Below are 12,055 nucleotides of genomic sequence, written 5' to 3' on the forward strand. Positions count from 1 at the left end.
TCTCGATCTTAGGGCACAGGGAATACGAATTGAGGCATTTCACTTTCATGAATTCTATGATATTCACCCTTTTGGTTCACTACCACAATATGGACTTGAAAATGCTATGTACGTAGCCGTAGAGTCTTTTATATCCGGAGTAACACGCAGTGTTGTATTTCTCCGAGCTATTTCCGCGACAAACATGGGTGTGGAGTCGGATCCTGCATCCAATGGCCTTAAGCAGCTACATCCTCGGTTTCAATCAACGCAGGAGCCTTGATAGTCCTTCCCTTGAGGAACGCCAATCCTTCGCCGCTCTGCAGTAATAAAGTGAGTACAATTTTCGGCAAATATTAGTTGCTAAAGGGAATGGGACTCACGTAGCTAATGGAAGGCGACACCTCAACACCGGGAGCACCCTCGGACTCGGACGTCACGATAGCTCCCGCAGCTTCAATCCATCGCTGTCCTTGGTTCATGATATCACGCTTGCTTGTATCGGGGTCATCCTCACCGGTTCCCTTGGCATTTTTCAGAGGTGAGAATTCATCCTCGCGTTTGACTTCGATAGCAGCGAACTTTGCAAGCGGTGTCAATGGGAAAACATCGAACACAAACTGCTCCAATTTGATCCCGTTGGGCGTCTGGGGTTTTATGGTCGCTCCGGTATTTGTGTCGACACAGGGGATCTTCTTGCGAGCAACGTGATGTGGGAGATCTGAAACCCAGCTCTCAATTGATTCAAAGAAGTCGAACGAGTAATAATGGTTGACGATATTTGCGGCCCGGAATTTCAAAATTTCAGGGTTTTTGGAGTCTTTGGCTTCCGCTGTATTTTTGTCGATCTCTGAGTATTCAACAACATCTGGTTTGTCATTCTTCAGGAGAATGAGGCCCACGGATTCGGTAGCATTACGCTTTCGGACAACCTTTGTGGCAATATCAACCTTTTTGGACGCAGAGAATCCGATAAAGGTAGGGTCAGCAACCCGAACAAGGCAGTTGTCGACGCAATAGGCATGAATGTGCTGGATTCCACGCTTTTTCATATCGTCTCTGGCACCCGAAGTCACCAGAGCTTGGTAGATTCCGCCGTTACCGTCGGGAGCGACTGCAACCTTTCATTGATAATTAGCCGCATATTTAACCGAGACCGTTTGGATGAATAGGAAGGTACCTTTGATTTGCTCTCGAGTAAAATTTTCCCCTCGTTTGAAATGCACGGCAGAACGCCTTGCTCAAAAACGAATACATTCTCTTGCTTCAGCCCAAAGTAGCCATGCTTTTGGAAGAATTCCTCTGTAGGGTTTCGTGTTGGCCCACTCGTCATAACATACCAAGGAATCACCACATTCTGCTTGCCAGAGCTCGCTTTAGCTAAAGATTGCAGCTTCGCGATCCGTTCAGCTTGTATTTGGAAGAGAGACTTTCCACTCGGAAGTCCGATATCATAGCATCCCTTCGGAGCAGAGCTTCCCAACCTTGTTCCTTGCCCACCGGCCATAAGAACGACCGCAACCTTATTCTCTGCTATCAACTGCAGGCCCTCGTCATACCAGCGTTGAAGAGCCTTGGGATCGGAGTCGAGGATCGACGCAGTAGCATTGTCTGGCAGCGGTTCGAGTTTTCCAGAGCCGAGCCCCGTCGAAGCTTCCTGGGACTGAGTGGCGCGAGTAGCAAGGACGTTGATGCGGTTGGGATCGAAGGTCGAGAGCTGATGGAAGAGCTGGGCCTTTTCGGTGGAGCTCAATTCGTCAAAGAAGGCGAAGACTTGGCCTTGTCCAGCTTCGTCGTACTTCTGCCGGAGCTGGTTCAGCTCTTCAGCGGAGGGCTCTTTCGAATGAAAGCCCATCTTGCCCATCAGGTTGGAGACCGTGTCTTTCACTGCTGACGCCATTGGTGGGGTAAATATTGTGATCTAAATGCTGACTTGGATATGGAGCTTGCGCGCTGAGAAGAAAGGAGCGCCTGGGAATTGAAGAAATGCAATGGACTGATTGAAATAAAAACCACAAAATGTTATTCATGCAAAGAAAATATGTTTAACGCTCAATCGTGGAATGCTTCAATTATGCTTTTTAATTCGCGGCTGAAGGAGGGTCAGGCCGCCGCCTCAAGAGCCACTCCTGAGGTGGGGTCGTGTGTTGAGGCTGGCCGTCAAGGTTCTACGTAGCTGGTTCCCGCACAGCTGCGTTCCGCCAACCGGCCAAGACTAACCACAAAAGCTGACTCCTCCGTGAGCTTCTCTCGCTCCTGTTCGCATCAGGGACATCGATCAAGAACCCCCTTAGCAGCTCGGGCCTCTCGTTTGGTAATACAGAAGACAATGAGAAATTCCAAGATTATATTTCCGACGTTATCATGCCTCGGTCCAGATCAAACCTGCACGGGCTTGGAGGGAGTTCGTTATACATTTTTAAGATCATAACGGGACATATAATACAGCAAATATGCATGATTATTTACCCCACAATATCATTATTATCTCCGTCGTCGCTCATTGTCGTAACTCCGGTCGTACCGAGAATCTGGACTACTACGCCTGTATCGCCTCTTGTCATCGTATCGTCGAGGGGATGCGTGGCGATAGCGTCGACTCGGGCTTCTACTTCGTGATCGGTGCCGCGAAGAGGGTTGGTACGATTCCCTGCTAGCACTTCCCGTGCGGATATCTTCCTTGTCAAACACCATTCCATACCGGTCGTGTTGACGAGGAGCGTCAGCTGCTCTGTAGTGTCGTTTCTTCTCAAGACTAGATATGCCACCAAATCCACCTCTTTGGCCGGCTCTTTTAGCATTCGTAGCTGAACGCCAGCTATCTGATAATTTCGACACCTATTCGACAGTTAGCAGAAGGAGCAAAGTCACAGGTAGAGCTTAGCATTACGCTTTGGGAGAAGTCCACATGTATTCGATGGTCATCGATCAAAACCCCTTGCATCTTAAAATAGGCTTGCTCGCAATCCTTTTGATTTTCAAATTCTATAAAGGCATATTGAAGACTGTCTCCGGTTCGTTTGTCTCGGATAACTTCACAGGATAAAATAGGGCCAAAACGGCTGAATATTAAGTTTAAATCCTCATCTTTCGATAGGGTTAGAATCAGACGTTGGTAAAGCGAGAGGATGTACGCACCTTGAGTAACTGGGTTCAATTTGCATACAAAAAGGACGTTCTCTGGCGGCTTGACTTCAGCGAAAGGGAGATCCCCCACCATTTCCAAAGTCAAGGCCTGCGCCCTTGCTTCGCGCTCTCTCCGCAATCTCTCCAATGACTCTTCATCTATGTTATCATCGAGCTCTTCATCGTCTGCTATCATTACTGTGGCTAGCTGAGCTTTGGAGGGAACAGGGCTTTCAGACGGCGCCACCAAGCCTGGAGGGTCGTCAAAAGGATCATCCAATATCACAGTGTGTTTAATCCGTATATCTTTAAGCGGTCGTCCTTTCTCATCAACAAAAGCACTATCAATCTTTTCCAGGACATCGAAACCTTCAACCACGTTGCCAAATATAGCGGCTTTGCCGTCCAGATAGTCCAGATTCTCGCCGAGGGTTATTATGAACTGACTACCAGCCAGGCGGGTATCGGGATCCGTTGACGATGGCACTGTAGCCATACTCACAGTGCCACGGCTAGTATGCTTGAGCTTTGGCGCAAATTCGACCGGAAAGGTCTTCTGCGACGGTCCGTTTAAAATGCCCCATATCGATGAGCCACCGTCACTCTCTGCCGAATCTGGCCCGATCGGGTCACCGGTCTGAAAGGAGAAGGACTTTTGCACACTGTGAACTGGCGAGAAGTTGTAGTACTTGATTTTGCATAACTTTAAGAAGCTACATCTCGAGCTCTTAGTACCATTCTCAGTTACCGTTCACCCCAATAGCAAGCTCCGAAACGAAAATGGATTCTTCGAACTCACTTTTCACACGCTTTTGGCACCGAATCGACAAAGAGGTCAACAATAATGTCTCCTAATGATGTTTCCAAAAGCACACTCATCCTTGTTCGTTTTAGAGCTGACTATTTCATATCGCAAAGATGTTGGCTTGTCTTGCGACCTCCACAGGTTGTCACGGCGAGGAGCTGTTGGCGCAGACGCTAGATGTACGGTAAATATGGAGTATTGTATCATACATACCTATACCTGTACTACTTAGTGCTGTCACACCAGGAACCGATCATATTCGCGCAACCCAGGTGTATGTACTCCGTACATACAGGGAGCATATGGGTGTGTGGCAGAAAGGTACATGGCTAGAATCCAAATATTCACCTGATCGATAACAATTAATGTACTCCGTACGAAGTAGTACAAGACGAATTCGACAAGTGTTTCCAACTTCCAACACCAGGCGTGGGAGGACCTTTCTCCAAACGTATCTCTGTACCTAAGTTCCATTATTACCGCTTGTGCTGATATTACGCGTGCAGCGCGAGTCGACGGCGGTGCCTCAGCAAGGCTGCTCGGGCTTGGACCACATCCAACGACTCTCCGTCGGCTGGACAATGAGCAACAGGCCGTATACTCCGTACCACTGCAGCAATCATCTGAGGAATAAGTGGCTGCTTTTGATTTGGGGCTAAAACCGCTCTAGCAAGACTCACTTCCAGTGCCGTTTTATCCCTTGAACATTCAGTTTTACTCTCTGACACTTAGCCGCCGTCGAATGCTGTCAAGTGCCATGTCAGTCCTTCAGGATCCTGAAACCCACTGCTTATGGCTGTTTTGTTTCTATCCTAAACTAATGAACCTGGATCTTACATGTCCAACCTTGGTTGTTATTTGTTTGCTCGTGGTTCTTTTTGTCTCTAACACCCCTTTGACTGCATGGCACAGAACCAGTTCGACGACCCGGCCTTCCATCTTGCCCCATCCGAGTATCAGTGTTTTGTGAATGTGGGCCTTTACCATAACTAGTTGCGTAAAGACGCGATGTGCAGTACATACATAGCCCAGTGCTGGACTTCCACTTGCTCCGCGCAGATGGCTTTGGTACAGCGTGCTCCGCTAATGTTGTACAGCAGAGAACACCGGTTGAAAAACGGTTCGGTCACTCGCATGAGCTTACGGTTTCCTGTCAGACCGCAGTGAGCATCTACCATGTCTCTGCTCTGAAACACACGTGGGAACACTATTTTGCGCTTCAGCAGACCGTATGCTACATTTTTATCCTGCCTAAAACATCGATGCTCGTGTTTAAATTCGAATTTCAGCTGTACTTTCTAGAGTAAGCCTTCACGCGTCTGGAGAGTGCAAGCCCGCCAATTTCGTTACAAAATTAAAGAGTTGTCCAATGCAGCCTAGTTGCCAAGCCTGTTGAAGAATTTTGGACTGGTGCATATGATTGATCGATGTTTTATGCGAGCCGTCCAGGGAAGACCCTTCTCCCGCTGTTCCAGAATAACTTTCCTCGCTTGTAGCTCAACGCTTCCGCTTTTGATCGGGATCTGAAACATACATATTTCCTCTACGGCTCTCTCGTTCGACAAAAAAAAAAAAAGAAAGAAAGAAAAAGAAAAGAAAAGAAAAGGCCATTTCGTGTGAAACTGTAGAGGAAAAAAAAAGTATTCTGAAAAATTTTTCTAGTGCAGTTCAACCTAGGCCGTGCCAATCTAGAAGCTTTCTCCACACCGCCAGGGGTTGACCGCGCATCTATAATCCGCTCTAAGGTATGTGACCTCTAGAAGTCATTATAATACATGGGCTTTTCTTCACGTGGCTTGAATCACTGATGAAAGGATCAACCTTCTGTTTGTGTGTCTTGTTGGAATGCCCTGAAGCCATTGCTTCGCCTTCCCATTCCCTATCGTCCTTGAGCTGGGTCACAAACAGTCGAGAGTCTTTGCTTGTTATCTTTTGGGCATATACAACACTTTTTTTGCCCGGGGATGATGTTTGATTGGGGTAACCATGCTGATCAACACGGGTTTGATTGGCATTGATGATGCAAGACCATATTCCGCTCTGGAACCAATTCTAGGATTGTTTGCTCGAGTACCTGCAGCTTGCATTCCACCTAAAGGTCGAATCATAGCTGAAAGCCAAGCATCTAGCAAACATTTGATGCTCCAGTAGCACATAGCATCACGAGATGCAGTGCATACCTTCGTTCTATCAAGGCAAACGCTCTGGCAGCGGCTGCTTGCTCGCATTTCGTCGATTCTCACCAGAGATGGCTTACCGGCTGCTCTTTGTTTGTTATCATTTTCTATCAAAGTGAAAACAAGTCCTGAGCTCCAAAACCTTTTGCTGGCGAGTTACTCAAAACTCCTTTCCGGTCCTTTTTCTTTGCACGGGGCTAATCAGAGCCACCTTATCTCAAGAACTTGGTTTACCCTACTAGCATGAGGATAGCATATACCTGTGTGTGTGACGTTGCTCTGTGATACATCCTGGTGCCCTTCTAAATTCCAGGTTTTGAACAGATTAATGTATGCTTTCTTCACGTTAACCACAGCTTGCAGACTGTGTACCGGAGACACGCATGGAGTCCTGGTGAAACATGATAAAGAATTGGGTATCGTTAATTCACAATTCTTTAACAGTTCAACCTGGAGTTTCAAATTGTGGGGATTCTGTTACTCCTTGTACATTCTGTCCTGTATCCATTACGGACAAGGATTTGATGGGAGCTGTACAGCCAAGTTAACAAGGAGTCAGCGTTGTTTATTTGGCTTAAACCAGCCTTGCTTCCTAGGTACATATGTCGAGCCATTCTTGTTCAACCACCAAGGACCCTGGAGGATATCAAACTTGACTATTGTTCCCATGCTGTGGGGCTCCTGTTGAACACAGCTCTCCAATTTATTCTGGCTGCCTGTGTGTGCTCATCTCTGCTCTGCCATAGAAAGAAAAAGTTACACAGTCATTGTGGGTTTGATATATACTGCTCAACACACCGGCCGTGAAGCATGCATGTCTGTTGAAGAGACACCTTTACTTTTTAACTAGAGGAGAATTGAAACTGAGAGATTTGCCACCCCCCGAGAGCTCTACACTCACAGCCTTATGGTTCAGTCAATGAGAGCGGAGAACAGACAAGATATCATGTGTGGCAACTCGAGCCATAGCAGATCAATGACGGAGCCTGAAGGCAAGCCCAACGGGAGGCGTCGAACGCAGGTGGCGGTACGGTCTTGAATGGCCCATTATCTTTTTATGACTTTCCGAAATGGCTGACTTCCTGTAGTGTCAAAGATGTCGGCAGCGCAAAATCAAGTGCAGTGGAGATACCGGCGACGGCCATGGGTGTACAAATTGTCGAACCTCAGGGACACGCACCTGCATGTTTTTAAGAGTCAGCCACATATGATGGAATTTTCATGATTCGTTGTCTAATGTGAGGACAGGTCAATTCATCTGTATTGCATGCACCATACGTTACTTTGCCATTCCCTGCTTTCGGCTCCAATGCAGCTCTTTCAACTGGAGGATTGCACCAGGGTAGTTACGACCAGCATGCACTCTCGCGACCAAATTCAGCTGCTCTACATTCCACTTCTACAAGCTGCGCTCCTTATTCCTTATTTCACCACAGCTTTGACTACGGGGCAAACAATGGATCAAATTTTGCCCATCGTCCACCGTATGTGTCCGGCTATTCTTTAGGCTATGATAATGACACAGCCTATCAAGCGCAACAACAGCAATCCAATATGCTTACTAACGGTGATGTTGCGGGTGGTAATGCTTTTGGAAGCACGGCCGGGTCAAAACCGTGGTATGAATCTTGTCAAGCCAAATCTTTACCAGGAATGTTTACGGATCCCGATATGAACAACTCTATAACGGGCCCAGGCTATCCTTTTATACTCCAACAGCCCCATACGCCAGCTCCAACCGATAATGTATCCACGTTCCCTCTGTTAAGTTCACAACCAGCTGGCATAACATCATCCGACAGAATATTACCAAATCCTGTTGGCCACCGGAATAGCACATTCTCACCCGTCACAGCTGTTTCGGAAAGTTCGGCAAACGCGTCTGCCGCTCCAGGCCAAATATCAAATTACAAGTCTTCCTGGGCCTTCGATAAACACTTTGTAAACGACTTCCATGTCCCACGCGCAGATTTGAGCGCTACGAGTTCTACAACATCGTCCGGCAGGTCCAGGCTATCACCTTCAAGTCCCTCTGATATTGCTTTCGGATACATGCCAATATCCAGCAATCAGTCAACACCAGCTGTTATCTCGCCTTCATCCACTTTGCCCGAAATATTAAGTCTCTCGGACAGATACCATTCAGCCGACGAATCCCGACGTCCAAAGGCCTGTCACCGGGAGAGCTTTCCAGAGACGTACACATCTGAGATGTATGGTTATAGCAGAGGAAGACGCTCCAGAGGTTCTTTGATAAGTGGCCATGTTTACGTACGAAATCCGGCAGACAGCGAGCCGCTTTCAATCCACCGGCCGGATTCGATGCCGCGCCCAGCGCCTCTATCGCCCCTTACTCACGCTGAGGGAATTTGATTTTTTACCACACAGGATGGGCCACGTTCTGCAGACTAGTCTAATTCGAACTGATTAATTTACAATAATTGAGGACTGAATTCTTCGAACACAAATTCCTTCCTACGAGCAAAGTTTACTCAATGCAATGAAGTAAATGGGGAAGCGAATGTCCCCCTTGCTAACGGCACGGCTTGATTTTGGCAAATTTTTTGGTTTGTGCAACCTATAGTTGCCTTTTCAAAACCTCGGCGGGTTAAGTATGGAATTTTTTCCGGGCCATCTACAGAATACACTTCCCGCATATGTCCCTAGCCGGCGCCCTAGCCGATGTTCTAATTCTTCGCACGTGGCTTACCCTGGGAGGTCTGATTCATGCTGTCTTTTTTTGCACCTTGTGTTTTATTCACTTTTATTTCTTGTTGTTTTCAACGCCTATAATCCCTTGAGCCAGGGTATTTCGGGCTCCTGAATATGGTGTGGATCGTTTTGTATTGGGAGGGAAAGGGGGGCCAAAGTCGTTCAGGGACAAAATTTATGGATAGCAAGGGAAGGTAATCTCTCAAGTCTCATTTTGAAGTTTGCCACCTGGTTCAGCAAAGGATGAGGATCGAATTCGCGAACAGAGCAAATGCAATTTCGTAGTTCAAAAAGACTTATTTTGCTTCGTAGAATAAAACAAAGCCAGAAACATGTTTACCACAAGGCTTGATTCGTAGCTACAGTACAGCATCGGTATCCCTGAGGTGCATCACTCAGGGTGCTGAACAATCCATCGAAGCAGGAACCAAGCACCATTGCCAACCCTATAACACCGAAGTTCATGTCGTCTATTTGTTCTTCTTGTCTTTCTTGGGGCCCTTGGTCTTTGCTGTGCCTCTGAATTTCTTCGATCTGTTCTTTCGTTGCTTGCCTGTTCGTAAAATCAATCAGCCATCCCGTTCAAACATCGCCAAAACCCTAAGCTTGTCCGTCCATAGAAAAAGATATAAGCAGATAAGACGTACGTTGTTGTCTGGAGGCCTTTTCAACCTTATCAGCAGCACCAATACGGACGAGACGGTAGCGGGGTTCAAATTTCTTCAAGGCTTCACTGGAGTCGTAGATGAGGGCGAAACCGGTAGTCTTTCCGCCACCATATTGTGTGCGAAGACCGAAAACAGAGACTTGGTCCTTGTTGGACTTGTAGAGCTCGGCGAGCTTTCCGCGGAGTTCGTCCTTGGAGATGTTGGCGCGGTTGGGATGGAGGATATCACTGCCGGATAAGAGAATCCGTAAGCATCTGAACATCTAGACTTATCCCCCAAAACTCCTTCCAAAAGGCCGATTCCAGTTTGTCGCAGCGAAAGAGATGGATTCCAGCCAAGCTGCCATGTTTGATGATAGATAGCGATTTTACTTACACGACCATCTGCTTGCGGCTCAGGAGCGCATTGCGGAGGAACTTGCGTGTCCGCAGGGTAACAGGAGCGTCAGCCATGGTTGCGGGTGTGCCGATAAATCGATCTGAATCTGCTTTGACGATGGGTTCGCGCAAGCAGATAAATCGATTGGGATGGGTCGCAGGCTGCTGTTGGCGTTAGTTGTCGCTGTCGTTCTGAAGTTCTTCAGTCGCTAATTTCGATTTTGCTGGGTGTGGGTTTTCGGCTAGGGCCAAGAAATTCCACATCTGCGCTAGTCCCAGTACGGAAAGCATCAAACTTTCCCGCAGTCCCGGAGCACAGCGCACACAGGTGGGATGCCTCTTCTCCTCGCTCTTCTGCAACGACACGAGAAATTTTGCAGTCAGGAAACTGAGATATCCATTGGATGGATTCGTTATCCCCAGAATATGAGTCGGATCTCAGGATCTTTGCCGCTCAGTATTTCCAAGTCGTTGACGCGCAAAGTCTAATTTTCCCGTCCAACCCGGTCCTCATCAAACCTGCGGCCCAGAAATGGGTTTACCAAAATATGTTCAACGAAGATGTAATCTGGCCAATTCCACCAGCAAGCTACCGTATGCGTGTTCTTAAAGCTCTGTTGTCCAGGATTGAAGACTCAATTATGGACCCTGAGGAGGATGTATGAATAAATTCCACTGTGAAAACGTTCTGTTCCAGCATCATGTTCTCACACATGATCAAGCTGATGTTCCTCTCTTTCCTTTTCCGTTTTCGCATTAATGATATATCCTGACTGTTATTTTCTTCGACAGGAGATCTCTGACGATCTCATGGCTTGTTGGGGTGATCTGGTTGCTCGCCCAAAACGGCCACCGCTAGAGGAAGCTCAGGATCTGTCTTACATCAAGTACTCACCGCCAGGAACATTGGGCCGCGGAGAATCCCAGGCTATCGTAACGTCTGAGAATCGTGGGCTCATCCTGTCCTCAGGTACTACAGGATTCCGCACGTGGGAAGCAGCTTTGCACCAAGGGACATATCTTTCTACCCCGGCGGGCAGGGCTGTGGTCTCAGGGAAAAACATCGTGGAACTGGGCGCCGGCACCGGGCTGGTTTCAATGTACTGCCTAAAATACCTAGGTGCTAAGAGAGTCGTGGCTACGGATCGGGAGCCGGCATTGATTTCTAACATTGAGGATTGCGTGGTACGAAACAACCTTGACTGTTCGAAATTCCATAGCCGTATTTGGGAGTGGGGTAGACCCTTAGAACTTCCGGATGATTCAGGTGCAGATCATCCAACTACTTTCGATGTTGCACTGGGCTCTGACTTGGTATGCGCCTCTTAAAACCATCTACATGTCTCAGATGACTTGAAGGCGCGTGTGCATCGTACTGATCCATGGTATGATTGGCAGATATACGATGCTGACCTCATACCTGTACTTCTGTCAACATTGCGTGAACTATTTGAAAATTATGGTCTCAAGGTGTTTTTAATATCGGCAACGCTCCGCAACTGGAAGACCTTCGCAATGTTCCTCAAATCCTGTGGTGTGCATCCCTGTCAATCATCTCTAATGTATGCAGGGTGGTACACCAAAAGTCACTAACCATTAATGACAATAGAAACAAATCACTTCCATGCACAACCAATCGACTTCAATTCTCCTCCCCTGCAATCACAGGATGGCTTTTTCCATAGCACCAATGTGCCTATCAGGACGTACAAGATAACCACTCGCGAAGCCTAGGCATACACTACCTATCTTGGCTATATAACTCGCATTCCACGGGCCTAACTGTATGCATCTGTTCTAGGGTAATCCTTCCCACTAATGAGTTCCACTACCATCGTCATCAAACTCCCTTGCTTCTGCCTCTAAATATGCGATTTAGTAACCTCTAGACTTTTCTACCTACGCTGGTTTCTGGGTGGCATGTTACATTGGGCATAACATATGTGTATCTTCAATCTTGTTAAGAAGCAACTTACTTGATAGGTGGCTGATATGTTCTTTCAGACTAACGCCTTAGGCCCACACCATGCCCTCAAAACTCTGAGACTTAGCAAGGGGAGCCTGGCATTCCAGTGGAGACTGAGCTTGTTCTTCTGTTTGTAGCAGTTTGCTGCTTGTGGTTGACAACCTGGCAGCATTTCCTTCCTCCCTGTTGGGTTGTCTACGTGCATTACCCGGCGTTAGCTCCACACCAGTCTTACACAAAAACTA

At 47.4% G+C, this 12,055-nt stretch overlaps 5 protein-coding genes across 5 annotated transcripts; 2 read left to right on the forward strand and 3 right to left on the reverse strand.

Annotated features, from left to right (window-relative positions):
* Window positions 1-31: 31 nt before the first annotated feature.
* UAP1 (UDP-N-acetylglucosamine pyrophosphorylase) lies at window positions 32-2,014 on the reverse strand. Its single transcript, XM_003067869.2, has 3 exons — window positions 1,160-2,014; window positions 363-1,100; window positions 32-299 (listed from the first exon to the last, which is right to left on the reverse strand). The coding sequence occupies exons 1-3, from the start codon at window positions 1,877-1,879 to the stop codon at window positions 219-221; spliced, it is 1,539 nt and encodes a 512-aa protein (XP_003067915.2). The 5' UTR covers window positions 1,880-2,014; the 3' UTR covers window positions 32-218.
* A 298-nt stretch (window positions 2,015-2,312) lies between these two features.
* On the reverse strand, window positions 2,313-4,006 carry CYP6 (Peptidyl-prolyl cis-trans isomerase cyp6). Its single transcript, XM_066124374.1, has 4 exons — window positions 3,905-4,006; window positions 3,118-3,818; window positions 2,870-3,066; window positions 2,313-2,817 (listed from the first exon to the last, which is right to left on the reverse strand). The coding sequence occupies exons 1-4, from the start codon at window positions 3,982-3,984 to the stop codon at window positions 2,464-2,466; spliced, it is 1,332 nt and encodes a 443-aa protein (XP_065980455.1). The 5' UTR covers window positions 3,985-4,006; the 3' UTR covers window positions 2,313-2,463.
* A 2,988-nt stretch (window positions 4,007-6,994) lies between these two features.
* D8B26_004121 (uncharacterized protein) lies at window positions 6,995-8,460 on the forward strand (the record flags this gene model as incomplete). Its single annotated transcript, XM_066124375.1, has 3 exons — window positions 6,995-7,114; window positions 7,176-7,283; window positions 7,336-8,460. 3 exons carry the CDS (start codon window positions 6,995-6,997, stop codon window positions 8,458-8,460), a joined length of 1,353 nt encoding a protein of 450 aa, XP_065980456.1.
* An 809-nt stretch (window positions 8,461-9,269) lies between these two features.
* D8B26_004122 (40S ribosomal protein eS24) lies at window positions 9,270-9,919 on the reverse strand (the record flags this gene model as incomplete). Its single annotated transcript, XM_003067867.2, has 3 exons — window positions 9,270-9,352; window positions 9,447-9,694; window positions 9,843-9,919. The coding sequence occupies 3 exons, from the start codon at window positions 9,917-9,919 to the stop codon at window positions 9,270-9,272; spliced, it is 408 nt and encodes a 135-aa protein (XP_003067913.1).
* Window positions 9,920-10,248: 329 nt separating this feature from the next.
* On the forward strand, window positions 10,249-11,685 carry D8B26_004123 (uncharacterized protein; the record flags this gene model as incomplete). The annotated part of the gene is made up of 4 exons (XM_066124376.1): window positions 10,249-10,503; window positions 10,637-11,158; window positions 11,243-11,378; window positions 11,454-11,685. 4 exons carry the CDS (start codon window positions 10,249-10,251, stop codon window positions 11,576-11,578), a joined length of 1,038 nt encoding a protein of 345 aa, XP_065980457.1. The 3' UTR covers window positions 11,579-11,685.
* Between the last annotated feature and the right edge of the window lie 370 nt (window positions 11,686-12,055).

Source organism: Coccidioides posadasii, chromosome 2 (assembly GCF_018416015.2).
Source record: "Coccidioides posadasii str. Silveira chromosome 2, complete sequence".
Classification (NCBI taxonomy): domain Eukaryota; kingdom Fungi; phylum Ascomycota; class Eurotiomycetes; order Onygenales; family Onygenaceae; genus Coccidioides; species Coccidioides posadasii.

What these genes read in the sequence shown, in the direction of transcription:
- CYP6 (XM_066124374.1), bottom strand. Translation starts at nt 3,984, where the DNA reads ATGAGTGTGCTTTTGGAAACATCATTAGGAGACATTATTGTTGACCTC. An exon ending in GTGCCAAAAGCGTGTGAAAA is followed by an intron (nt 3,819 to 3,904) that starts GTGAGTTCGAAG and finishes CTCGAGATGTAG; the next exon opens with CTTCTTAAAGTTATGCAAAA. An exon ending in ATTGAACCCAGTTACTCAAG is followed by an intron (nt 3,067 to 3,117) that starts GTGCGTACATCC and finishes CCCTATCGAAAG; the next exon opens with ATGAGGATTTAAACTTAATA.
- UAP1 (XM_003067869.2), bottom strand. Translation starts at nt 1,879, where the DNA reads ATGGCGTCAGCAGTGAAAGACACGGTCTCCAACCTGATGGGCAAGATG. An exon ending in TACTCGAGAGCAAATCAAAG is followed by an intron (nt 1,101 to 1,159) that starts GTACCTTCCTAT and finishes TATCAATGAAAG; the next exon opens with GTTGCAGTCGCTCCCGACGG. An exon ending in TGTCGCCTTCCATTAGCTAC is followed by an intron (nt 300 to 362) that starts GTGAGTCCCATT and finishes TTATTACTGCAG; the next exon opens with AGCGGCGAAGGATTGGCGTT.